This window comes from Bos grunniens, chromosome 8, assembly GCF_055505025.1.
Source record: "Bos grunniens cultivar Pamir isolate PY7600 chromosome 8, Bosgru_T2T1.0, whole genome shotgun sequence".
Classification (NCBI taxonomy): Eukaryota; Metazoa; Chordata; class Mammalia; order Artiodactyla; family Bovidae; genus Bos; species Bos grunniens.
The window spans coordinates 98,044,043-98,071,967 of record NC_141172.1 but is presented as its reverse complement, the minus strand read 5'-3'; the positions used below and the strand labels follow the sequence as shown (position 1 = coordinate 98,071,967).

General features: G+C 46.1%; 2 protein-coding genes and 2 long non-coding RNA genes across 6 annotated transcripts in view; 2 read left to right on the top strand and 2 right to left on the bottom strand.

Moving 5' to 3' along the window:
- Positions 1-5,643: 5,643 nt before the first annotated feature.
- On the bottom strand, positions 5,644-7,142 carry ACTL7A (actin like 7A). Its single transcript, XM_086315871.1, has one exon. It carries the CDS (start codon positions 7,082-7,084, stop codon positions 5,768-5,770), a length of 1,317 nt encoding a protein of 438 aa, XP_086171997.1. The 5' UTR covers positions 7,085-7,142; the 3' UTR covers positions 5,644-5,767.
- A 2,184-nt stretch (positions 7,143-9,326) lies between these two features.
- On the top strand, positions 9,327-10,733 carry ACTL7B (actin like 7B). The gene has a single exon (XM_086315872.1). It carries the CDS (start codon positions 9,384-9,386, stop codon positions 10,635-10,637), a length of 1,254 nt encoding a protein of 417 aa, XP_086171998.1. The 5' UTR covers positions 9,327-9,383; the 3' UTR covers positions 10,638-10,733.
- Positions 10,734-12,726: 1,993 nt separating this feature from the next.
- On the bottom strand, positions 12,727-14,004 carry LOC147367759 (uncharacterized). Its single transcript, XR_015132081.1, has 2 exons — positions 13,917-14,004; positions 12,727-13,214 (listed from the first exon to the last, which is right to left on the bottom strand). It is a non-coding gene; the product is annotated as an uncharacterized LOC147367759 (long non-coding RNA).
- Positions 13,204-27,925, top strand: part of LOC147367758 (uncharacterized) — a 21,946-nt gene continuing 7,224 nt past the window's right edge. For all 3 annotated transcript variants that reach the window (XR_015132080.1, XR_015132079.1, XR_015132078.1), the window contains exons 1-2: positions 13,204-14,353; positions 14,809-14,892. This is a non-coding gene — a long non-coding RNA (uncharacterized LOC147367758). The remainder of the gene's footprint in view (positions 14,354-14,808; positions 14,893-27,925) is intronic.

Genomic DNA, 27,925 nt, shown 5'->3' with positions numbered 1-27,925 from the left:
CATTTGGAGAAGCAGCAGGTGGGAGCAACCCTTCCAAATTGAAGGGCAACGTCAGGGGGGTAATCCTGGGGGGAAATGGCTGTGTATGTGCAAAGGAGAACCTCCTGGTAGATGAATGCTTAATTTGGGGGAAAGATTCTGTCAAGTTCTACAGGAGAGTATATGATTCTTTCCCCAAATTTGGACTTTTCCCAAAGCAAATTCATGCTGCAAAAAGAAGCTAAAAGCCTTCATTATTTTGTTGGTGCCACTGAATCAGCTTTGGTCAGATGCTCTGTACATCAAGAGGAATTGTGCAGAGGATTGTCTCCTATAATCAAAGTGCATTTTAATTTAGATTTTAAAAAGCTGAGGCAGGAGGTTATTATGTTTTTATTGGTAGAGCTTGGTATAATTTCTTGGCAGTGCTGCATATTTTAAAATAAATTGATTTTCCACATATACCTACATATACACAGACATATATTTATGTGTGTGTATATACACACATGTGCTGCACACATCTGGGGGATTCTGTCTAATTGAAGAGGATGTTTTTAAAAGTAAATAAAACTGACAGTTCTTAGTAATTGTAGGTGACTGTAAGTTTGGAAGGGCTTCCCTGATAGCTCAGTTGGTAAAGAATCTGCCTACAATGCAGGAGACCCTGGTGTGATTCCTGGATCTGGAAGATCTGCTGGAGAAGGGATAGGCTACCCACTCCAGTATTCTTGGGCTTCCCTTGTGGCTCAGCTGGTAAAGAATCCGCCTGCAATGTGGGAGACCTGGGTTGGAAGATCCCCTGGAGAAAGGAAAGGCTACCCACTCCAGCATTCTGGCCTGGAGAATTCCATGGACTGTATAGTCCATGGGGGTCTCAAAGAGTTGGACACAACTGAGTGACTTTCACACACACACACAGGAGTTTGGAAAGCAAAATTAGCTTTCATCCTCCTGTGGCTGCCTGTAATCTGTGCTTCACTAGAAGTACCACTTGGACAAGTCCTTGGGAGCCTTTGGTTGTCCTTCCTTGTCTGTCACATAGTAACTGGGGGAGGATGACCATCTTAGAAGCTAGGTCACCATAACATCTGAGATCGCCTGTACACAAGCCACAGTCAAGGTGATGATGCTTGCAGTCCTGCAGGCCTGCTCTCAATTCCTGCGCTCTCTGGGCTCCCTCCGCCCTTACCTGTGCTTCATGCCTGCAGCTGGCGGTTCCTCCAGTACTCTTACTGGCTTTGAAGTCCCAGGAACTTCAAGACCAACAGATGGCCTCCTGGTATTTGGAAAGAACAAAGTCATGGTCCACTCATCTTAGTGTCCTTGGACAAAGTCATTTAATCTCACTGAATCTTTTCTCCAACCTGTGTGTCCACTGGGCTAACCAGGGTTTCTCAGTCTTAGCATTGTTGATTCGTTGTTCAGTCACCAAGTCGTGTCCAACTCTTTGTGACCGCATGGACTGCAGCACGCCACGTTTCCCTGTCCTTCACTATCTCCTAGAGCTTGCTCAAACTCAGTGTCCACTGAGTCGATGCCATCCAGCCCTCTTACCCTCTGCAGCCCCCTTCGCATCCTGCCCTCAATCTTTCCCAGCATCAGGGTCTTTACCAGTGAGTCGGCTCTTTGCATCACATGGCCAAAGTATTGGCGCTTCAACTTCAGCATCAGTCCTCCAGTGACTATTCAGAGTTGATTTCCTTTAGGATTGACTGACTTGATCTCCTTGCTGTCTGTCCAAGGGACTCACAAGAGCACTGTTGATATTTTGGGTTATGTCATGCTTTGTTGTAGGGGGCTACCCTGTACATTACAGAATATTGAGCAATAGCTCTGGCCTCTAAGATCATGGAATCTGGTCCCATCACTTCATGGCATATAGATGTGGAAACAGTGGCTGACTTTATTTTTCTGGGCTCCAAAATCACTGCAGATGGTGATTGCAGCCATGAAATTAAAAGACGCTTACTCCTTGGAAGGAAAGTTATGACCAACCTAGATAGCATATTAAAAAGCTGAGACATTACTTTGCCAACAAAGGTCTGTCTAGTCAAAGCTGTGGTTTTTCCAGTGGTCATGTATGGATGTGAGAGTTGGACTATAAAGAAAGCTGAGTGCAGAAGAATCGATGCTTTTGAACTGTAGTGTTGGAGAAGACTCTTGAGAGTCCCTTGGACTGCAAGGAGATCCAACCAGTCCATCCTAAAAGAGATCAGTCCTGGGTGTTCATTGGAAGGACTGATGTTGAAGCTGAAATTCCAATACTTTGGCCACCTGATGCGAAGAGCTGATTCATTGGAAAAGACCCTGATGCTGGGAGGGATTGAGGGCAGGAGGAGAAGGGGATGACAGAGGATGAGATGGTTGTATGGCATCACCGACTTGATGGACATGAGTTTGGGTAAACTCCGGGAGTTGATGATGGACAGGGAGGCTTGGCGTGCTGCGGTTCGTGGGGTGGCAAAGAGTCGGACACGACTGAGCAACTGAACTGAACTGAACTACCCATCAGGTGCCAGTATGACATACCCCCTCCTCCTGTTATGATAACCACAAATATCTCTCAGTTCAGTTCAGTCGCTCAGTCGTGTCTGACTCTTTGCAACCCCATGAATCACAGCACGCCAGGCCTCCCTGTCCATCACCAACTCCCGGAGTTTACCCAAGCTCATGTCCATCAAGTCAGTGATACCATCCAGCCAATCTTATCCTCTGTCGTCCCCTTCTCCTCCTGCCCCCAATCCCTCCCAGCATCAGGGTCTTTTCCAATGAGTCAACTCTTCGCATGCTGTGGCCAAAGTATTGGAATTTCAGCTTTAGCATCAGTCCTTCCAATGAACACCGAGGACTGATGTCCTTCAGGATGGACTGGTTGGATCTCCTTGCAGTCCAAGGGACTCTCAAGAGTTTTCTCCAACACCACAGTTCAAAAGCATCAATTCTTCAGTGCTCAGCTTTCTTCACAGTCCAACTCTCAAATCCATACATGACCACTGGAAAAACTATAGCTTTGACTAGATGGACCTTTGTTGGCAAAGTAATGTCTCTGCTTTTGAATATGCTATCTAGGTTGATCATAACTTTCCTTCCAAGGAGTTAGCGTCTTTTAATTTCATGGCTGCAATCCCATCTGCAGTGATTTTGGAGCCCAGAAAAATAAAGTCTGACACTGTTTCCACTGTTTCCCCATCTATTTGCCATGAAGTGATGGGACCAGATGCCATGACCTTCGTTTTCTGAATGTTGAGCTTTAAGCCAACTCTTTCACTCTCCTTTTTCACTTTCATCAAGAGGCTCTAGACATTACCAAATGTCTCTCAGGGGTCAAAACTGTTACATTTGGGAACCAATGGGCTAAGATGGCTTCCAAATACTTATTAAAAACTTTTCATCATTTTTTTCTGTGTGAGGAAGATGCTTTTTTTCTGCAAGGGCTATTTATATGGGAAAGTGAGAGAATTCATAAAAGTGCTTTGAAAAGAGATTATACAGTTGTTCAGCCTTATATTGGTATTTTTCATTTTAAAATGCAGTATGGCATTTAGTCCTAGAATGGCCTAGGAGTTCCCATTCTCCAGAATCATCTCCCATGCCTCCACTTCATCAAGACCCTCTTCACCTTTTGGGGGTTCTTGACTGGGGGGTTCACAGACCCTTAAGGAATCTGAAGATAGTGTATTTCTATAATCCTATGTATTTTATTTGATGTGTTCAAAGAATATTATTGTGAGGGGGCCATAGGCTTTAACCACCCTGTCAAAGAGGTCCAAAGGTTAAGAATTAGCCAGACTTCAACCTTCCCATTGATGAATGTTCTTCGAGTGTTGACTGTAGTGGTTTACCTGCAGAAGCAGGTAAACAAGGCAGACTCTCTCAAGTCAGTGTACGCGACTCATCTGATGCCCTGATCCTCCAGGGTAAGGCTTACCCTTGCTGACTAAGCCCTTCTGTGGCTATTTTTGCTTCTCTACTCTAGCTTGCTGGTGCCAGCCATCTGTGTTCACTCACCAGGCCTCCAGGGTAAGGCATTTGCGTCTTTCAAGGCTGTCTGTAGGCAAACCTGTAGGTTACAAGGATGGCTCTGTAGGGCTTCTCCCTGAGCCTGGTAGAGATGCCATAGCTCTCCTACACATGCTTGAAAGTGCACGCCTTTGGGTGTATGTGTGGCTCAGGATCCTAGTAAGGTATTTGGGCTCCTGTATTTAACTGGTAGAAATCTACAAGATAATACTATCCAACAACTCTTAGGATCACCTCCTGGAGGCCACACGCTAGTTTTCAAATGTTTATCTCTGATAGTTTTTTCAAAGCTAAACTTTTATTGTTTTATATCTCATAATCAGCTATGTGAGGTAGGTGTTTGATTTCAGTTTTATAGGTGAACAGACTCAGGGCTTCCTGGTAGCTCAGTGGTAAAGAATCTACCTGCCAATGCAGGAGTCGCAGGTTTGATCCCTGGGTCAGGAAGATCTGGAGAAGGACACAGCAACTCACCCCAGTATTTTTCCCTGGCAAATCCCATGAACGGAGGAGTCGGGTGAGCTACAGTCTATGGGGTCGAAAAGGAGTTGGACACAACTTAGTGACTAAACAAGACTTAGGTCGCATAGCCAGTTGGTAGCAAAACAGTTCCAGTCCACAGAGTCCAAAGCCCATGTTCTTTCCACTATTTTATGCTGCCTGGCAGTGTTGGAGACAGGGCAGAGAATATACTGGGGATGGTTCTAAAAAATCAAAGGTTCAATTATAAACTGCCTGCAGGAATACCCCAGACCATGCTGGGCTCTGGAAGGGCTTCCAGGCCATGAGGGTCTTTATGTTCCTTTGGTTCCTCAGTTGGGTTAGAGTGACCAGAATGAAGACCCTCCCACAAACCCACAGCATCCACTGCAAAACCGGCAGCCTTTATCTTGAGCCCATTCCAAACTCCTTGTATACCCTGCGGGTTGATGGAGAATCCAGTCATGTCGGAGATGAGCAGCTGCTGTTTAAAGTGTCTGGAGAATGGCTGTGGGTTGCCCCCTCATGATCTTAGTGCTGATAAACCAAGATAAATCTTCCTCCAGTTTTTAAAGGGGGAAATCTATATAGCACCTATTCCCTGAAGAGTTTTTCCCTTAAGATAACACATACCTTGCTCATAACACATGGGTTTCAGCAGCTAGTCACCATGATGGCTTGGTAAGAACTGATAGAGACATTATCAGTGACTATTGGGACTAAAAGAAAGTCCAATCAAAGCAGGTGTCAGACATCATCAGCTCTTCCGAGCCTTCAGAGGTACTGATCAAGTGTGAAACGTGCTCTGCTCCTGTGTGGGAGATTGAACCATTACCGCGTACTTCCTGTTGCTGTTTATTGAAAGGGATATTCTTAAATGCCATGACAGCATTTACTCTATTAAATGTATCACACTCCCAGAGTTTAACAATACTATAGTACCTTAAGTGGGGAATACACAAAATAAGGGACAGAGTAATTGTAGAGACAGTTTCTCCCCCAAATACTTCAGCAATCAACATAATGCATGTCTTTCTGGTCCATAATCATTCCCCCTTCCTTCCCTCCTCCCACCCCCACCATTGTTTGGGCAAATGCATATTCTAAGGCAGATGCTTCATGCATGAAGTTCTCAATGCGTAAGGAAAGAGAAACACACTGTGGAAGGAAACATGAGGGTTGTTTAATACTACAGAAGTGAACGGGCTGACTGCTCCCTGTGTGTGAGATGCGTGCTCACCCAGCAAAGCCGATGCATGGCACAGCGACCACTCTGCCTTGGAGTTCAGAAGCACCTTCTGTAGAGGAAGAAAGGCCCATGTTCCTCATACTCAGAGCGGTGGACCCACAGCGGTTGGAAGCCCTGAAGCGACGCCAGGATGGAGCCCCCAGTCCACACTGCCGTGTCTCTCTCCGGCAGCACGCTTACCTGGGGGGTGTCATTGGGACACATGCTGCTCAGTTCCTTCTGCAGACGGTTAGGGAACCCGCTGAGCATAGTGCTGCCCCCGCAGAGCAGGATGTTTCCCATGAGGTCTCGTTTGAGGGCGATGTCACACTTGTTGAGGCAGGACACCGTCTGGGTGTGGAGGCCCAGCTGCATGGACTTGATCAGAGAAGGCTTGAAGAACATCTCCGAGCAGAGGAACCTTTCCTGGCACAGGTAGATTGCCTGCCCATCTGGCAGGGTATACTGGATCATATGCTCAGTAGCTGGGACTTTCTTCTCTTCAATGGGGTCCAGGGCCACAAAGCAGCATTTCTTCTTGATGTCCTCCACGATGCCCAGCTGGCCCTCGGTGAAGTGTTTCCCTGCAGTGTTCATCAGGCACATCAAGTAGGTTGTCAGGTCGGAGCCTGCATAGTCCAGCCGTCCGGTGATGCTGGGCAGAGGGTAGCCCTCGTAGATGGGAACTACGTAGGACACGCCGTGGCCGACCTCCACCACCAGGCCGGAGGTCCTGCCGTAGGAGTACATGGACAGGCGGGACTGGTAGGCGATGTGCATCGCGGGCGTTTTGAAGGTCTCAAACAGCATCTCGGCATACTTCTCCCTGTTGGTGTGTGGGCTCAGGGGTGGATCTGAAACCAAGACCGCGTGCTCCTCTGGGGCAATCTTCATTTCCTGATGGAAGAGATACTCCCAGATATCCTGCACTGTATCCCAGTCCACAATGATGCCGTGTCGCAGAGGGTTAATCAGCTTGAGACGAACCTCTGGGTTGATAAGCTCGTGTCCCACGAATGTCTCCTTGCGATTGTCGCCGGTTTTGGCGGTCTCCATGTAGGGTTTGCCCACTGTGGTTGAGATCCTGTGGGTGGGCTTTGGCAGCCCGGCAAAGCCACATTTACAGTAGCCTGTGCCAAGGTCCACGACCACGGCTTTGGTCAGCTCTAGCTTGGGCTTCTTGACCTCAGGTGACGTCGTAGGTTCTGGCTCTGAATGGTTCCGGCGCACCCACACTGCCCGCTTGGCTGGGCCATCCTTCAAGGAGGCGGTCTGGAGGACCTGTGTCTGTGGGGAGGCCTGCTCTCCTACTCTCTCGGATAGCCCATCCCCTATGACTGCTGCCTGTGGCGCCCACACGCTCTCGAGAGCCATCTTGCTCTCAGAGAGTTCCTCAATCCCACCGGCCTCAAGGCCTGAAAGGCTGAAATAAGAGGGCAACTTGAGAATTTCTCCAGTGGTGACATCACTGATTATGACATAATCGAGTGTCCCAGGGCTTTCTAGTTACTGGGAACCTTTGTCTTGTGTTAGGGTATATTTGAGATAAGAGTTTTTGAAGTGATTTACTTTTTTCTAAATTTTGTAATAAACCTGGCTTATCCAAGCAGTATTTCTTGAGTGCTCGCTATGTGCAAGGCAGGCAGCAGTGAGGGGAAAAAAAGGACAAAAATCTCTGCCCTCATAGAACTTATCTTCTAGTCAGTGGGGGTTGGGGGAGAGACAGACAATAACCAAAATAAATATATGGGGATGTGTGTGTGTGTGTTAGTCACTCAGTCGTGTTTGACTCTTTGTGACCCTGTGGACTGTAGCCCTTCAGGCTCCTCTGCCCATGGAATTCTCCAGGCAAGAATACTAGAGTTGGTTGCTATTTCCTCCTCCAAAGGATGTTCAGGGATCGAACCTGGGTCTCTTGCATTGCAGGCAGATTCTCTCATCAGGCTTCACAGGCCATTGCTAGGACTTTGGCTCTAACTCTGCATGAGGCCAGAAAGCACTAGAGAATTTTGAACAAAGACTTGATACCATCTGACTTAGGACCAATTGCTGCTATGGCAACTCTGCCAAGCACTTACAAAGGTAACATATTCACAGATGCCAGGGATTCAGATGTGGACATCTTGGGGGGGGGGTCATTATTCACCCTGTGCCCCTTGACCTGTGCATCCCACTTCACTAAGACCCTCGAAGCCTGGCGTGCTCTGTTTTACAAGCTCCTCCCCCACTGCCCATGCTCGCCGTCCTTAGCCGTCTGCATCGTCAGTTGAATCGAAGGCCTTACCTCTAGCATTTGCAGTCCCCCCGAGCCCTGATGGCTCAGCAGGTAAAGAATCTACCTGTAATGCAGGAGCCTCCAGAGGTGTGGGATTGATCCCTGGATCGGGAAGATCCCCTGGAGTAGCAAATGGCAACTCACTCCAATAGTCTTGCCTGAAAAATCCCATGGACAGAGGAGCCTGGCAAGCTACAGTCCAAAGGGTTGCAAAGAGTTGAACATGACTGAGCACACATACCTAGTTGCCTCCATGACCTCCTTATCCTCGTCTATTTTTCCAAACACTAACTACTGGAAACTCTGCACCATACTTCCCTCAGAACCTTTGCTCAGGCTGTGCTCCCTGCCTGGGATGCCTTTCCCTCCTCTAAGCTACCTGACAGGCACCCACTTACCTTTCAGTACTCTATGTGGGCACCCCCTCTCTGCAGAACCTTCTGACTCCCTCCCTCTGTGCTCCTGTGTCCTCCCAACAGACGTCCACCTGCAAACTCCTCTGCATCCATTCATCTTCCCGACTAGACTGGGCACTGCTTGTGGCCAGGTTGCTATCATTAGAGCTCTCACACGCTTCAAGGAGACCTGGTACATTTAAGTTGGAGGAACATGGGTTATAGCACAAACACCCCAAGGGCTGTTTGCTCTTGGGCAAGTCATTTGCATTCTGAACCTTGATTTCCTCAGCTCTGCCTGTCTCCCAGGATTCTGTGAAGTGTCATGCGAGGTGCCTGCTACAGTGCTTGGCTCACTGGGCTGTGTATGTGCTGTGCTAAGTCGCTTCAGTCATGTCCAACTCTTTGCGACCCTATGGACTGTAGCCTGCCAGGCTCCTCTGTCCATGGGATTCTCCAGGCAAGCATACCGGAGTGGGTTTCCATGCCCTCCTCCAGGGGATCTTCCCGACCCAGGGATCGAACCTGTATCTCATACATCTGCATAGCCACTACATCCAGTAGTGGGTTCTTTACCACTAGCGTCACCCGGAAGCCTTTGGCTCACTACTGGGGCTCAAATATTTATCACCCTTTCATCAAGCTGAGAAGCAAGAGGTGATCAGCTACTGAATGGGGGATTAGGAAGAAGGATATAAGGTGAGAAAGAGCAGAAACCTCTGAGACGCAAGTGTGCTTGGATTTCTAAAACTGTGCTGGCCATCTGCTCTGTCCTGGAGCAAAGTTGAGTTAGGCCGATGGGGTGGGGGGGGGGGGTGGGATAGATCAAGGGCCTGCCCAGGCCAAGCCCACCCCCCACCCCCCCGCTACAACTGCCAGAATGGACCAGCCCATGTGACATCACAATTCTAAGGGGTTGCCAAGTCACTGCTAGAGACAGACCCTCATTTCTCCCCAGGGAGCTCTAGGATGTGGATGTGAGACAGGTGAGCAAGGAAGGCAGATGGCGACAAGGAACAGCTCTAGCCCCAAGCCGATGGGCACGGCTCAGGGGGACCCGGGAGAGGCAGGCACACTGCCAGGTCCTGATGCTGGCATCCGGGACACAAGTTCGGCCACTCAGCTGAAGATGAAGCCCAAGAAGGTGCGCAAGATCAAGGCACTCATCACTGACCTGGGCTCCCAGTACTGCAAGTGTGGCTACGCGGGCGAGCCAAGGCCCACCTACTTCATCTCCTCCACGGTGGGCAAGCGCTACTCGGAGGCGGCGGACTCCGGTGACACCCGCAAGGAGACCTACGTGGGCCATGAGCTGCTCAACATGGAGGCGCCTCTGAAGCTGATCAACCCGCTCAAATATGGCATCGTGGTGGACTGGGACTGCATCCAGAGCATCTGGGAGTACATCTTCCACACGGCCATGAAGATCCTCCCCGAGGAGCACGCCGTGCTGGTCTCTGACCCCCCGCTCAGCCCCACGAGCAACCGGGAGAAGTATGCGGAGCTGCTGTTTGAGACCTTCGGCATCCCTGCCATGCACGTGACGTCCCAGTCGCTGCTGTCCATCTACTCCTATGGCAAGACCTCCGGGCTGGTGGTGGAGAGCGGGCATGGCGTCTCACATGTGGTGCCCATCTCTGAGGGCGACGTGCTGCCGGGCCTGACCAGTCGAGCCGACTACGCGGGCAGCGACCTCACCAACTACCTGCTGCAGCTGCTCAACGAGGCCGGCCACAAGTTCACTGACGACCACCTGCACATCATCGAGCACATCAAGAAGAAGTGCTGCTACTCGGCCCTCAAGCCCGAGGAGGAGGTCAGCCTGTGCCTGGAGGACCTGCGCGTGGACTACGAGCTCCCAGATGGCAAGCTCATCAGCATCGGCCAGGAGCGCTTCCAGTGCGCCGAGATGCTCTTCAAGCCCACCCTGGTAGGCAGCAACCAGCCCGGCCTCCCCGAGCTCACTGCCGCCTGCCTGAACCGCTGCCAGGAGGCGGGCTTCAAGGAGGAGATGGCCGCCAACGTGCTGCTGTGCGGCGGCTGCACCATGCTGGATGGCTTCCCCGAGCGCTTCCAGAGGGAGCTGAGCCTCCTCTGTCCCGGGGACAGCCCTGCAGTGGCCGCGGCTCCCGAGAGGAAGACCTCCGTGTGGACCGGTGGCTCCATCCTGGCGTCCCTGCAGGCCTTCCAGCAGCTCTGGGTCAGCAAGGAAGAGTTTGAGGAGCGGGGCAGTGCAGCCATCTACAGCAAGTGCTGAGCAGCGGGGTCCCCACCGGCCAGGTCTGGGGGCAGGCAGCCACAGGCCACTCTATACACATTTACAGAATTTCACATAAAATTTTACAGTGCGGTGGCTCCTGTCTGGTCTGGATTTCTTGCTCTAGGCTGATAGCAGAAGGTGGGGAGGGGGAGTTGGGCTTTCAGTCTGTATCTGCTGGGTTGGGAGCAGCAGGGGCGGGGATGGGGGGTGGGGGGAGGCTCACCAGCCCCTCCCCCTCTGCCCTCTTCCTGAGGGTGACATCATCATAGAGCCCAGAATGTGGCCTCTTGTTCCATTAGCTCTTCAGGGTTCAAAGCCCAATCCAACTGACACTCAAATTGCTTGCTCACCCATAGACCAAGGGGAGAACAAAGGCTCAGATTAAGGGACTGGCTTGGGTTACAAAGTTATGTGATGGGTGGGACACTCAAACTAGGTGTCTCCTGTCTTTGCCCCTGATGGTCGCCTGCCCACAGCTTTATCACTGCTTGACTGCCTCGCTAACCGTCTGCCACCGGCCCCCCCCTCCCCACCAAAGGTACAGCCCATGGGTGTCTCCTGAGTGGGAGGGGCCATTTCTACCCATCAGTGGCCCTCTCCTTTTAGACTCCTGCCAAAACTGTGGCTATTTTTACAGCGTCACAGAGCCACTGAATCTGGAAGATGTTAGAGAAACCAGAAGGCCATTTGGAAATCATTCGGTTCTCTCCCTCCTGTAGAGATGTGGAAACTAAGGACCAAGAGGGAGGGGGCCATGTCAGTGGTTGAGCCTTGGGTCTCCCGACCCAGGTCATGATTATTTCCAGGAGGGCTTCCCAGATGATGCCAGTGGTAAACAACCTGCCTGCCAACGCAGGAGACGTAAGAGATGCGGGTTTGATCCCTGGGTTGGGAAGATCCCCTGGAAGAGGGCACGGCAACCTATTCCAGTATTCTTGCCTGAAGAACTCCATAGACAGTGGAGTCCATGGGGTGGCACAGAGTCGGACACGACTGAAGCAGCTTAGTACAGCACACAAACATGGCTGCTTTGGTTTGGGCTGCTATAGCAAAACACCACACGTTGGGTGGCTTGTAAACAACAGAAATCTATTTTCTTACAGTTCTGGAGGCTGGAAGTCCAAGAGCCGGGTGCCAGCATGGCAGGCTTCCGGTGAAAAACTTCCAGGTTGCAGACCCCTGACATCCAGCTACGTTCTCACTTGGTGGGTGGGATGAGGGGTGTCTCTGGGGCCTCTGCTGTTGAGGCACTAATCCCATCCATGAAGGCCTTACCCTCCCAAAGGTCTCCCTCCCCTAAAGCATGACTTTGGGCATTATGTTTTCAACATAGGAATTTGTGGGTTGGGGACTGGGAGGGTGGAAGCAAACATTTAAACTACAGCAATAATTCTTAACGGTTAGCAACCTTTAAGCACTTAACCAAGCATCTATTGTGGGTGAGACCCAGACTGGAGACAGAAATGACCAGTGTGGCCCTTTCCTCGGGATCACACACAGCTCCTGGGGGCAGCCACGTTGATAAGGAAACAAGGCCTGAGCTCAGTGTTCCTGGGGGTGGGAAGGTGGAGGTGTGGGTATTGAAAAGCTGCAAATGGAGAAAGAAGTGCTGGGTGTGGTGACCACTTGGTAGCTTTGGGGCTGAAGGAGAAGACATCAAGACTTGCGAAGGACTTCAGCTGGTAAATGACTGTCTACCTAGAAGAGGGTAGTTCCTGCCCCTTCTCCTTCCCTCACCTCCAGATGTGGGCCCATGACTGGGGGCCTGTGAGAAGAGTCAGTGAAATCAGCCATTGGTGAGCTGTGTTGGGCCATCAAGTATCCTTGAGCCACTTCTTACCTTAGACAAAGAGTCCTGATTTGGGGGCATTCTGTGAGGCTACCTTTGTCCCTGGTCCTATGCTAGGGACTGCAGTTTTGGGAAAGAACCAGACATGGTCTTTATCACCTAATGCCCTGGCATCTGGGCCTTCCCTGTTGCCTAGAATTGGGTTTGTAGCCTGGAGTTGGATTTCCTCTGGGACTGACAGGGCCCTGGTGCTATGCAGGGCTCTTGCCTGAAAAGCTTCAGACTGGAGGCTGATGGTGCCAGTCGACACAGTTTATTTGGCCAAACGGTGAAAATAATTTTTTTCTGGAATGTGAATTCTTTCAGTGGGACCTATATTCTTATGTTGCCAAAGTCTCTACCTCTCTGATGTCTTCATATATACCTGCTGCTTCAACATAACTTTTGCTTTATTGGCCAGCATTCATTTCTGTGGTTTGCAACCCAAGAACCTTGGCTCAATATTTCTCCTAAAAGCCTGATGAGATACAGACAGGAAAGTGGAAGCTTATAGAGGGGAATGTAGTATACCCCAAATCACACAGGCAGTAAGTTAGTGCTGCATGTAAATGTTCTTCCTCATGCTGGTCTTGACAGTCGCTGAAAACAGTGTCTGTGTCTACCGCCCCACCTCCACGATCTGTTCTTCCTCACTCGCTCCATTCTCAACAACTTCTTCTGTCTCCACAGTCACGGCTTCAGTGCTCTCACCTCCTGTTCATCTCCTCTAAAAACATCGCTGTGTGCTATAAAAACATGAATCACTTAAGAGATTCTGATATGAAGTTATTTAAGCCAACCACAGGCATGACAGATTTAATTTTTATAGAAAAATACGGGTCAACACGTTTCAGCTTAGGTGACTGACCACGTGTGTTTATCTCCTCTTCCACCTAAGCTTCACTGAAGTGATAGTAGAGAAATATAGATGTATAACCCACTACAAATGAGGATGGTAGAGGGACTGCAGGAAGCCCGAGATCTGTACTTGATTCTGGAAGGAGGAGAATGGATGCAGGGCAGAAAGGCTGCAGTCTGAAATGTGCAGGTGCTCCCCGCAGGGGAGGGCAACTTCCTGTCCTGAAGGATGAGAAGAGGTTTGAGACTTGGAAATGCCAAGTAGGGGAGGAAGTGTGCGTGACAGTCAGGTTAGTGGAGGAGATGGTAACTAGTGGTCTCTATTTGAGAGCACAGCTCCCCTCTCTCCCTCTGCATAGGTAGAGGGGTGAGCCTGTAAGCGATGTTTTGCAGACAAAAAAACTGAAGAGTTCTCGCTGTGATAGCAGTGCTAGTACAGGGAAGAGGAGGAGAGGACTGTATGAAGAGCAGGTCGTGAACCTCACCTGTAGCCCGTTGTGGCCCCCCTAACGAGTCACACTCAGGTCTTGCTAACATCCCCCAGGTGGAACCAATAGTTGATGCCCTCCATTTCCCCCCTCATCTCTTACCTACAACTCCCAGTTTCTATATGGGCATCAGATGTGACCTGGGGCTGACTCCCGACTCCAGCACCCAAAGCGAGCATATGACCTAGGTTAAGCCAATCAGACCAGCCCATCTACCTGGCCACAGTGGTTGGCTGGGTGTGAGCATGTGACCTCAGCTGTCCATCTGTCTGCGTTCCCACCCCGCAGGGTGAGACACAGACCTTTTGCTTGGAAGGTTGACTTGAAATTGGAGCATATGTGGTGCTGTGGCAAAATTTGTTACCTTCCAGAAGGAAGCCAGCTTGAACCTGACCCACCAAGGAGTGTGGAACTCAGAGAGTCTCAGAGAAAGGGCTGGCTGTCCTGAAGCAAAGTGACCTCCTCGTGAAACCATGTCCAGAGCGCCCTCTGTCGTCAGGCCATCAGACTTTCCACCAGCATTCATCCTCATCCCTCAGGTAAGAGTTTGTGTGTGTCTTCCACTCTGAGAACCTTCTAACTGCTTCTGTTTCCTTCTCAACAATGGCACTCCTCCTGAGCAGTCTGCGTGGAGGAGGAGCCAGGGCTGGAGACAACTCTTATAGTTGAAATGTGAAGACCAACTCTTCATTTATTTCCCAACACAAAAGCTATCACATGTGAAGAATTTTTGTCATGGTATTAGAGAATGTCAGATAACATGTTCACACTGTAGAGTAGAAACCTAAGCGTGTCTGTTGGCCATTGGCCTGTATTCCCTTGTTTAGATGTTTGTCCATCTGTGAGGTTAAACTTGAGCTTCTTAAGGCAGGCACTTGGACAGCCTCATTCGTGCAGAGCATGGCATGGGGTGGGTGTTCAGTATGTGCCAATGGAAATGACGTCCTCCAAGTCTGTGAAGCACAAGTTACAAGGATCTTTCTGCATTTTACAGGTGAGGACCCTGAAGCTTGGAGAGGTTAAGAATCTTGCCCAACTTTACTCACCTGGTAAATCAAAGTCTTGTGTTAAATCAAAGGTTTGTGATTCCAAAATGCTTCTCTGCCCTTGTCTCCTTTCTATAAATTTTCCATCTCTTTTACAAGAACAGCTTCCCAGGTGGTAAAGAATCCACCTGCTAATGCAGGAGTCACAGGAGACTTGGGTTTGATTCCTGGGTCAGGAAGACCCCCTGGAGTAGGAAATGAAAATCCATTCAAGTATTCTTGCCTGGGAAATCCCATGGATAGAGGAGTCGGGTGGGCTGCAGACCCAGGGTTTGCAAAGAGTTGAACACAACTGAGCGACAGAGCACGAACACATAAGAAAAAAAAAATGTATGAACGATTCCTTTCAATTCAATTCAATTCAGTTCAGTTCAGTCAGTCATATCCAACTCTTTGTGACAGCACACCGGGCTTCCCTGGCCATCACCAATTCCTGGAGCTTGCTCAAACTCATGTCCATCGAGTTGGTGATGCCATCCAACCATCTCATCCTCTGTCGTCCCCTTCTCTTCCCTCCTTCAATCTTTCCCCGCATCAGGGTCTTTTCAAATGAGTCAGTTCTTCCCATTAGGTGGCCATAATATTGGACCTTCAGCATCAGTCTTTCCAATGAATATTCAGGACTGATTTCCTTTAGGACTGACTGGTTTGATCTCCTTGCAGTCCAAGGGACTCTCAAGAGTCTTCTCCAACACCACAGTTCAAAAGCATCAGTTCTTTGGCATTCAACTTTCTTTATGGTCCAACTCACATCCATTCATGACTGCTAGAAAAATCATAGCTTTGACTAGATGGATCTTTGTCAGCAAAGTAATGTCCTTGCTTTTCAACATGCTGTCTAGGTTGGTCATAGCTTTTCTTCCAAGGAGCAAGTGTCTTTAAATTTCATGGCTGCCGACACCATCTGCATGGATTCTGGAGCCCCCAGAAATAAAGTCTGTCACTGTTTACATTGTTTCCCCATCTATTTGCCATCAAGTGATGGGATTGGATGCCATGATCTTAGTTTTTTTCAATATTGAGTTTTAATCCAACTTTTTCACTCTCCTCTTTCACTTTCATCAAGAGGCTCTTCAGTTCCTCTTCGCTTTTTGCCATAAGGGTGGTGTCATCTGCATATCTGAGGTTATTGATATTTCTCCTAGCAATCTTGATTCCAGCTTGTGCTTCATCCAGCCCAGCATTTCTCATGATGTACTCTGCATATAAGTTAAATAAGCAGAGTGACAATATACAGCCTTAATATATTCCTTTCCCAATTTGGAACCAGTTTGTTGTTCCCATGTCTGGTTCTAACTGTTGCTTCTTGACCTGCATACAGATTTCTCAGGAGGCAGGTCAGATGGTGTGGTATTCCCATCTCTTGAAGAATTTTCCACAGTTTGTTGTGATCCACATAGTCAAAGGCTTTGGCATAGTCAATAAAGCAGAAATAGATGTTTTTCTGGAACTTTCTTGCTTTTTTGATGATCCAGCAGATGTTGGCAATTTGATCTCTGGTTCTTCTGCCTTTTCTAAATCCAGTTTGAACATCTGGAAGTTCATGATTCATGTACTGTTGAAGCCTAGTTTGGAGAATTTTGAGCATTATTTTGCTAGTGTGTGAGATGAGTGCAATTGTGTGGTAGTTTGAACATTCTTTGGCATTGCCTTTCTTTGGGATTAGAATGAAAACTGATCTTTTCCAGTCCTGTGGCCACTGCTGAGTTTTCCAAATTTGCTGGCATATGGAGTGCAGCACTTTCACAGCATCATCTTTTAAGATTTGAAATAGCTCAACTGGAATTCCATCACCTACACTAGCTTTGTTTGTAGTGAGGCTTCCTAAGGTCTGTTTGACTTCGCAGTCCAGGATGTCTGGCTGTAGGTGAGTGATCACACCATCGTGATTATCTGGGTCATGAAGATCTCTTTTGTACAGTTCTTCTGTGTATTCTTGCCACCTCTTCTTCATATCTTCTGCTTCTGTTAGGTCCATACCATTTCTGTCCTTTATTGTGCCCATCTTTGCATGAAATGTTCCCTTGGTATCTCTAATTTTCTTGAAGAGATCTCTGTCTTTCCCATTCTATTGTTTCCTCTATTTCTTTGCACTGATCAATGAGGAAGGCTTTCTTATCTCTCCTTGCTATTTGGAACTCTGCATTCAAAAGGGCATATCTTTCCTTTTCTCCTTTGCCTTTAGCTTCTTTTCTTTTCTCAGCTATTGTAAGGCCTCTTCAGACAACCATTTTGCCTTTCTTTTTCTTGGGGATGGTCTTGATCACTGCCTCTTGTACAATGTCTCAAACCTCTGTCCATAGTTCTTCAGGCATGCTGTCTATCAGATCTAATCCCTTCAATCTATTTGTCACTTCCACTGTATAATCGTAAGGGATTTGATTTAGGTCATATCTGAATAGTCTAGTGGTTTTCTCTACTTTCTTCAATTTCAGTCTGAATTTGGCAATAAGGAGTTCATGATCTGAGCCACAGTCAGCTCCCGGTCTTGTTTTTGATGACTGTATAGAACTTCTCCATAAACAACAAATATGATGTAGTTTCATAATCATCCCAAGATATAAAAGCTAAGAATGCCAATCCTTTAGCAAACAAGAGACAGCTTGCCTCAGATTTCCAGAGACATAAGTTAGCAAGTATTAGAGTGACATCCTGTGGTGAAATCCTACTATTTACTCGTGGCAAGAGTCCTGTTATCCTCACTGCCTTATCTGGGCAGCCTGATCTCTCTTCCTTAAGTGTATTACTAAGTTTTCCCCAAGAGTTATCTGTGTGAGGTGGGTTTAAGCAATTAACTAGTACAGTACGGACCGTTAACGATGTTCTATTTGATAAGTGGATTTTTTTGTTTTTGTTTTTAATTAAATCCACGTTGTCTTGTAATGCAGTGGTTCTTAACCAGTTGGGAGGGGGAGTATAGGGATTTGGTGATGCAGCTGGAGCTAGATCTTAATGGCTTGTGAGAGCCCTTTGTTGATTATTCAGAAATTTTGTTAGCCAGTTCAACTGTGTTGGTAGCTTGAAATTGGCCAAGTAGAAAGTATTGCTTTTTTTTTTTCTCTGCAAGTAGGCCTTCTTCTTTTGAGGGCATCTAGCTAATATGTAATGCCAGGCTCCTCTGTCCATGGGATTCTCCAGTCAAGAACACTGGAGTGGGTTGCCATTCCGTTCTCCAGGGGGGTCTTCCCAACCCAGGGATTGAACTTGAATCTCCTGCATTGCAGGCAGATTCTTTACCATATGAGCCACCAGGGAAGCCCCAATATATAGTACAGATACACATTACACACTAAAGGGGAGAGGGTTGTGGCTCAAAGAGCAGGGACATTTTTATGTTAAATTTTTCATGTCTTAAAAATAATTTTGCTTCACCATGAAGACCTGCTCTGTAAGGTCAGAATGGCTTTTACCACCTGTCCAAGTTCCACTCTTCTTCAAGGCGCAAGCTGAATGTTTGCTGCTCTGGAAGGCATTCTCCCCTGCTGGCCCCTTCCCACCACTGTGGCCTTGCATACCGGCCTTGGCTTTTATCCTCTGCCCAGTTTGGTGGAAAGGACAGACTGTGTCTCTCCCATCTCTGTCTTAGCTCTTGTAGGTGCTCTGGGGGAGATAAGTCATATGCATTGCTGCGAGGCTCCTTAATTGTAATTACCAGGCCTGGACATTTTGCTGTGTTGCCCCAGAATTCTGCAGAATCTCTAGGGTTCTCAGCCTTTCAACCCTGGTTGCTTGTCAGAATCACCTGGGGGGGCTTTTAAAAAAACACCAGTGCCCGACTTTAGTCCCAGTTAAATCAGAATGTGTGGGGCGCAGTGGAAGTACCAGTGTGATCTCTCAGGCCCCCAGGGATTCTGATGTGGGAACCTCTGCTCCAGGGAAGCCTCAGGGCCCACCTCCTCTTTCATTTTCACGGCCAGAAATGCCAAAGCTTTCAGGCAGCACTTGGTCTAGAAAAATGTCCTTTTCCTGAGATGGAGCCCTTCACTGTGCCAATTTTCGGGGTCTTTAACATTTCAGAGACCACAGCATGGCTTCTAAAAGGAGTCATACCCCTCCTGGCTTGTGTATTTGCATAAACATATGAATAATAATTAGGATTCAAATGAAGCAATAAAACTATCAGATCAGATCAGTCGCTCAGTCAAGTCCAACTCTTTGCGACCCCATGAATCACAGCACGCCAGTGAGTTATGGGAAAGTCAGGCTGAAATACAGCGCTTTAAGGATGACCCTTGAGCAACTGCAGAGAGAGAGAGCCACTTTCTTGGTTTTAGGCTGTAATTGTCTAGCAGAGAAAACTGAAGGATAGAAACTGGATCAGTTCAGTTTAGTCGCTTAGTCGTGTCCAACTCTTTGTGATCCCATGGACTATAGCATGCCAGGCTTCCCTGTCCATCACCAACTCCTGGAGCTTGCTCAGACTTATGTCCATCGAGTCAGTGATGCCATCCAACCACTTCATCCTCTGTCGTCCCCTTCTCCTCCTGCCTTCAATCTTTCCCATCATCAGGGCCTTTTCTGGTGAGTCAGTTCTTTGCATCAGGTGACCAAACTATTGGAGTCTCAGCTTCAGCATCAGTCTTTCCAATGAATATTCAGAACTGATTTCCTTTAGGATTGACTGGTTTGATCTCCTTGCAGTCCTTTGACAGCAAAGTAATGTCTTTGCTTTTTAATACGCTGTCTAGGTTTGCCATAGCTTTTCTTCCAAGGAGCAAGCATCTTTTAATTTCATGGCTGCAGTCACCATCTGCAGTGATTTTGGAGCCCAGTGATTTTGTCACTGTTTCCATTGATTATATTCTTATCTGATTATAAATCAGATTGATTATATTCTTTGCAGCCGAAGATGGAGAAACTCTATACAGTCAGCAAAAACAAGACCGGGAGCTGACTGTGGCTCAGATCATGAACTCCTTATTGCAAAATTCAGACTTAAATTGAAGAAAGTAGGGAAAACTACTAGACCATTTAAGTGTGACCTAAATCAAATCCCTTATAACTATACAGAGGAAGCGGCAAATAGATTCAAGGGACTAGATCTGATAGGCAGAGTGCCTGAAGAAACTGGATCAGTAAGACTTTGAATGTGAGCTCTCAACCAGAACCATGAGAAGCACCCCTTCTCATTTTTATGGCCAAATAAATGGATATATGGTTGAATTCTGCTGGGACCCCTTTTTTTTCCCAGCAATCACAAAGAAAGGCAATGCCAAAGAATGTTCAAACTACCACACAATTGAACTCATCTCACACGCTTGCAAAGTAGTGCTCAAAAGTCTACAAGCCAGGCTTCAACAGTATGTGAACCAAGAAAACTCCCAGATGTTCAAACTGGATTTAGAAAAGGTAGAGGAACCAGAGATCAAATTGCCAACATCCACTGGATCATTGAAAAAGCAAGAGAGTTCCAGAAAAACATCTACTTCTGCTTTATTGACTATGCCAAAGCCTTTGACTGTGTGGATCACAATAAACTGTAGAAAATTCTGAAAGAGATGGGAATACCAGACCACCTGACCTGCCTCCGGAGAAATCTGTATGCAGGTCAAAAAGCAACAGTTAGAACCAGACATGGGAACAACAGACTGGTTCCAAATTGGGAAAGGAGTACATCAAGGCTTTGTCACTCTGCTTATTTAACTTATATGCAGAGTACATCATGAGAAATGCCAGGCTGGATGAAGCACAAGCTGGAATCAAGATTGCCGGGAGAAATATCAATAACCTCAGATATGCAGATGACACCACCCTTATGGCAAAAAGCGAAGAGGAACTGAAGAGCCTCTTGATGAAAGTGAAAGAGGAGAGTGAAAAAGTTGGATTAAAACTCAATATTGAAAAAACTAAGATCATGGCATCTGGTCCCATCACTTGATGGCAAATAGATGGGGAAACAATGTAAACAGTGACAGACTTTATTTCTGGGGGCTCCAGAATCCATGCAGATGGTGACTGCAGCCATGAAATTAAAAGACGCTTGCTCCTTGGAAGAAAAGCTATGACCAACCTAGACAGCATGTTGAAAAGCAAGGACATTACTTTGCTGACAAAGATCCATCTAGTCAAAGCTATGATTTTTCTAGTAGTCATGTATGGATGTGAGTTGGACCATAAAGAAAGTTGAACGCCAAAGAATTAATGCTTTTGAACTGTGGTGTTGGAGAAGACTCTTGAAAGTCCCTTCATAGCAAGGAGATCAAACCAGTCCATCCTAAAGGAGATCAGTCCTGAATATTCATTGGAAGAACTGATGCTGAAGCTGAAACTCCAATAGTTTGGCCACCTGATGGGAAGAACTGACTCATTTGAAAAGACCCTGATGTTGGGAAAGATTGAAGGAGGGAAGAGAAGGGGACGACAGAGGATAAGATGGTTGGATGGCATAACCAACTCGATGGATGTGAGTTTGATCAAGCTCCAGGAATTGGTGATGGACAGGGAAGCCTGGCATGCTGCAGTCCATGGGGTCACAAAGAGTTGGACATGACTGAGCGACTGAACTAAACAAAGGCAGCTTGGTACATTTCCGTAGTTCTCAGCACTTTCTTCATTTTCTTGTTGCCTGAGAGATCTAGGCCTCTTATCTGCCTGTCAGCCTGGTGTGTGGCTGCATTCATGTGTACACCTGTACAGATGTACATGCTTGTACACACGTGTACACAGAGCATGCAGTCTCCATAAAATAATTTGTCTTTGTGATGGGGAGCATTAAAACACAGGGCAAAGCTCTTGTCTTGGACTTGTGGTTCTCAAACTTTGTTGTTTATTAGAATCACACGAGGAGCTTTCAAAATTCCTCATGTCAAGGACTTCTGGTACCAAGATGGAGTCACCTTGTTCTCTGAGGTCCTCCCTCTTACAACTAAAACCCCCTGCACACTGACAGAGACTCTCCTTGACCAAACTCTAGCCAGGGTCCCCTGAGCCCTCTCTTAACTAAGCCTTAGCTTTGGCCTATAAAGACTGATTGTCATTGTTTAGTTGCTCAGTCATGTCTGACTCTTTTGTGATCCCATAGACTGTGGCCTGCCAGGGTCCTCTGTCCGTGGAGATTTCCCACGCAATAATACTGGAGTAGGTTGCCATTTCCTTCTCCAGTGGATCTTCCTGACCCAGGGATCAAACCCACAGCTCCTGCATTGAGGGTGGATTCTTTACCACTGAGCCACCTGGGAAGCTGAGAAAGGTGGGAAAAACATTAAAATAACTTAAAGCTGCATCCCTAGGATGACCCCCATTACCCTTTAGAGTGTCTGTCTGAGAAAACTCAGGATACCCAAAGAATTTACCGTTTGTTCCAGCCAACACCTGAAGGAAGATAGACTGCTTATCTCCCAGGCTCTGTGGGAGTCCCAGGAGTCTGTGGGAGGGAACTTCAGTAAATGCCAATTGGCAGGCCCAGGTGGGTTTCCCAGGGACTAACCTCTGCTTCCTACTTTTGTTATTTTTCACTTCTTTGACTCTCCTCAAGCCCATGCTTGACTTCCTCTCTATGCATTCGTTTTCCCTTTAAAATTCACAGTCACCTCTTTATAAATCAAGATGGAACTCTTTTCTCTCCTATAGTAGCACTTAGCGATTAAAATCTATTCTTATCACTTAAATTAGTGTCCAGCTTTGTTGAACTTTGACTGTAAAACCCACCAAACAAACCTAAGTGTGTTAGTCACTCAGTCGTGTCTGACTCTTTGCAACCCTATGGACTGTAACCCACCAGGCTCCCCTGTCCAAAGAATTCCCCAGGCGAGAATAGTGGAGTGGGTTGCCATTTCCTTCTCCAACATAGGAAAACTCCAAAAAGTGAAAGAAGATGTGCTTGTAGGCAACTTGTTATTATCTTTAGGAATTAATTATATTAACTGTATATTCTTATTTTTTGTAAGACCTCCAAATGTCAGAGCATCACAAATAGAAAAAGAAAATGTAGTTAATATAAGTGGCCCAGTGATGAATGCATGTCAAATAGACAAACACAAAAATCTAAAAAAAGCACAGTTGGAACGGGTCTCAGTGGGGCTGAGTGAGGACTTGATCTCCTGCTTCATTCCCCCGCACCACAGCGGTGGGTGCCACGTTCTAATCTCCCCAGGAGGGTAGTGTCAGTGGGTCTAGTGCTCCTGTGCCTCTGGCCTCATGCAGCAGCACCGAGGCAGAACAGGGTGATGAGAGGTGGGGCTAGTTGGCACTTACCTTTCTCCTCTTTATGCTCCTGTGATGGGGGCCCACTGGAGAAATGATCTTCCACCCCACTTGGAGGCAAGTAATTTGTGGATATTGACAAACTGATTATAAAGTTTTTATGGAAAGGAAAAAGACCCAAGACAACCAGAACCACACTGAGGAAGAAGAAAAAAGTTGAAGACTGACATTATTTGACTTGAAGACTTACTATAAAGCTACAATAGTCAAGACAGTGTTGGACTGGTGAAAAAATAGATCAGAGAACACTATAGAGAGTTCCCAAATAGACACACAGATATAATCAATTGATTGCTGACAATGGAGTAAAAGCAATTCAGTAGAGAAAACATTAATAAAAGGAGCTAGAACCATTAGAAATCCTTCTGCAAAAATACAAGAAAAGAAACTAGACACAGACTCTATACCTTTCACAAAAATTACTCAGAATGGAATCATAGACCTAAATGTAGAACACAAACCTATAAATCTTCCGGAAAATCTAGATCACCTTGGGTTTGGTGATGACACCTCAGATGCAACACCAAAAGCAGGGTCCAGAAATGAAAAAATTGAACTAAGTTGGACTCTATTAACAGGAAAAACTTGTGCTCTGTGAAAGACACAGTGAAGAAAATGAGAAAACAAGTCACAGAATGGGAGAAAATATTTGCAAAACAGTCTGATAAAGGATTTTTATCCAAAAAACTCTTTAAAACTCAACAATAAGGCAATAAATCCAATTAAAAAATGGCCAAAAGATCTAAACAGACATGTCATTAAAGAAGCTATGCAGATGGCAGATATACATATGAAAAGATGTTTATCCCATATAAAAGATGCAAAATGGTACATCCACTTTAAATGACAGTTTGTTTTTTTGTTTGATATTTTTAGTGAGCTAAATGTCTTCTTACCATATAATCTAATACTCACACTCCTAGGCATTTACTCAAGTGAATTGAAAATCTATGTTCCCAGAAAACCTACACATGAATGTTTATAGAATCTCTACTCTAATTGCCCAAAACTGGAAGCAACTGAGATGTCCTTAAATAGATTAAATGGTGGTACATCTGTACAATGAAACATTATTCAGCAATAAAAACTATGGGCTTCAGTTAATATATCAATATTGGTTCATTAATTATTACAAATGTGCTACATGACTGCAAGATGTCAATAATAGGGAAAATGTGTACAGATTGGGGGGTTGGTACATGGAAACTTTCTATACTATCTGTTCAATTCTTCTCTAAATCTAAATCTATTTAAAAAATTCTATTAAGCAAAAAAAAAAAAAAAAAGAGAGAGAGACAATCTATAGCCTGGGAGAAAACATCTACAATATCCATATATATATCTACAAAACCATATAGCCAACAAAGGACTAGTATCTAGAATTTCTGAAGAATTCTCAAAACTGGACAGTTAAAAATAATCCAATTAAAAAATGAACATAAGATGTTAATGCTGCTACTACTGCTAAGTCGTTTCAGTCGTGTCCAACTCTGTGCGACCCCATAGACAGCAGCCCACCAGGCTCCTCCATCCCTGGGATTCTCCAGGTAAGAACACTGGAGTGGGTTGCCATTTCCTTCTCCAATGCATGAAAGTGAAAAGTGAAAGTGAAGTCGCTCAGTCGTCTGACTCCCAGCGACCCCATGGACTGCAACCTTCCAGGCTCCTCCATCCATGGGATTTTCCAGGCAAGAGTACCGGAGTGGGGTGCCATTGCCTTCTCCGAGTTGTGAATGGGCATTTGACTAAAATGAATATATATTTGGCAAATGTGTCCGTATTCAGTCACTCAGTCACGTCCAACTCTGTGACCCCATGGACTGCAGCCCGCCAGGCTTCTCTGTCCATGGGATTTTTCAGGCAGGAATACTGGAGTGGGTTGCGTTTCCTGCTCTAGGGGATCTTCCCAATCCAGGAATTGAACCATGTCCCCTGCATTGCAGACACTTCTTTACCACTGAACCACCGGTGAAGCCCAGTTGGCAGATAAGCATATGAAAAAAAACCTCAACATCACTAAGCATTAGAGAAATAAATGCAGATTAAGACCACAAGGAGAACACATCAGAATGGCTTTTAAGACAGAATGATGGCAACACCACAGCTGGTGAGGATAAGAATGTAGATCACTCACATGAGATTGCTCATGGGAACATAAAATGATACAGTCACTCTAGAAAATAGTTTGGTAGTTTCTTATAGAACTAAACATCTAACTACCATACCGGCTAGCAATTGCACTAAGACGTTTATCCCAAAGAAATGAAAACTTCTCTTCGTACAAACACCTATATCCAAATATTCATAATAGCCAGAAACTGGAGACAACTCAGATGTCCTTCAACAGTGAAATCAGCTGGTACATCCATACTGGGAAACACTACTCAGCAATAAAAAGAAATAAACTATTGAAATACTGGAGAATGAAATGGCAACCCACTCCAGTATTCTTGCCTGGAGAATCCCATGGACAGAGAAGACTGGTGGGCTACAGTCCATGGGATCACAAGAGTCAGACACGACTTAGTGACTAAAGAGAGAGATTAAAATACAGCTTGGATGAATCTCCAGGGAATTATATTGAGTGAAAAAAAGCAATCCTAAAAGGTCACATACTATAAGATTCCACTTACATAACATTCTTGAAAGGATGAAAATTATAGAAATGGAGAACAGATTAGTGGTTCCCATGGGTTAGGGATATGTAGGTAGGGGGAGCTGGGTGTAGCTGTAAGAAAGTTCAAGAGCTCTTTATGATGGTGAAACTGTTCTGCATCTTGACCGTATAAATGTTAGTGTCATGGCTGTGATATTATACTATAGTTTTGTGAGATGTTACTAATGGGGGGAAATGGGATCTCTGTATTATTTCTCACAACTGTCCATGAGTCTACTGTTATCTCACAATCAAAGTTTAACTGAAAATGGAGAAATGAGAAATGTGAAAAATAATACTGATGCCCAGACCACACTTAAGAGTGGTTAAGTGAAACTCTCTGGGGGTGGGACGAGTTACTGATATTTATTTTTAAATTTTCCAAGTAGTTCTAATGTGAAGCCACATTTAAGAATCAGGTAGTGCAGTAGTAAAGAATCTGCCTGCCAACTCAAGAGACATAGGAGAGACAGATTCCATCCCTAGGTCAGGAAGATCCCCTGGAGTAGGAAATGGCAACCCACTCCAGTATTTCTTGCCTGGAAAATTTCATGGACAGAGGAGCCTGGTGGGCTACAATCCATGGGGTCTCGAAGAGTTGGACACAACTGAACACATATACACACACATGTGTGTGGAGCATGAGGCATCAACATAGAGGCGGTGGAGAGTTTCAGGGTTGTCCTGATCAACTCACATTAGCCTTGTGGCCTCAGGAGAGCTATTTAACCTCAGGCTCTTCGTTTGTAAAACAGCAACTTACCTGTTCTTACACTTTCCAATGCTTTGTTGAAGATCAAAGAGAAAATGTAGCTGAGTGTTTTATAAATTGTAAGGCACAATATAAATGTTCTGGTCAATATATAACACAATATGTGTTGTTCACTTCAGTCGCTCATTCGTGTCCAACTCTTTGAGACCCCATGGACTGCAGCACGCCAGGCTTCCCTGTCCATCACCAACTCCCAGAGCTTGCTCAAACTCATGTCCATTGAGTTGGTGATGCCATCCAACCATCTCATCCTCTATCATCCCCTTCTCCTCCTGCCTTCAATCTTTCTTAGCATCAGGGTCTTTTCCAATGAGTCAGTTCTTCCCAAGTGGCCAAACTATTGGCGTTTCAGCTTTAGCATCAGTCCTACCAATGAACATTCAGGACTGATTTCCTTTAGGATTGACTGGTTGGATCTCCTTGCTATCCAAGGGACTCTCAAGAGTCTTCTCCAACACCACTGTTCAAAAGCATCAATTCTTTGGCACTCAGCTTTCTCTGTAGTTCAACTCTCAAATCCATACCTGACCACTGGAAAAACCATAGCTTTGACTAGATGGACCTTTGTCAGCAAAGTAATGTCTCTGCTTTTTAATATGCTATCTAGGTTGGTCATAGCTTTTCTTTCAAGGAGCAAGTGTCTTTTAATTTCATGGCTGCAGTCACCATCTGCAGTAATTTTGGAGCCCCCAAAATAAAGTCTGTCACTGTTTCCATTGTTTCCCCATCTATTTACCATGAAGTGTTGTATATTTGTGCAAATATGTTTTAAAATATGTACAGAATATCTATTGCATGTATAAATCTTCATATTTATCTCATTTAATTTCATCAATGATCTGGCAATGTAGGAATTGTTATTCTGATTTTATAGAGAGGAGGAAGAGCAAGAGACTCATAGATATAAATAACACCCCTGGTGTAGAAGTATAAGTAGATTTTGTTCCAGCAAAACTCTACTAACTGGCCATGGTTTTGCCCAACAGCACTGGATGTCAAGTTGTTTGGGTTTAAAGGTAAGCCCTTACTTTCACTTCTAAGACACACCAACAAATAAAATTCCTATAAGGGGAATTTTGGTCACATTATCTGAGTAATAGTCTGAATCCTTCACTTCATTTGCCAGTGTAGATGAAGCTAGGTGTAAGAGAAGAAAACACAAAAACAGCTGAGAATAAGAAAGCATCTGATTCCCAAATGATTTATTCCTAGCATGAATCCAGAAGAGAGGCCGCCTGGAGTAAGAACAAGCTAGGACTTGTGGCAAGTGTTAAATTCCTCTCAAAGCCCTTGTTTGATTATAAAAGTATTGATAGTTAAAAATGCATTAAGTGTCAAAAAGGTAATTCCAGCATCAGATTGCCACACAATGAAAACCAAGGTAGTGAAGAAGGAAGTTCTCACCTTTTTATGTGCTTCTGTTATAAATTAAATT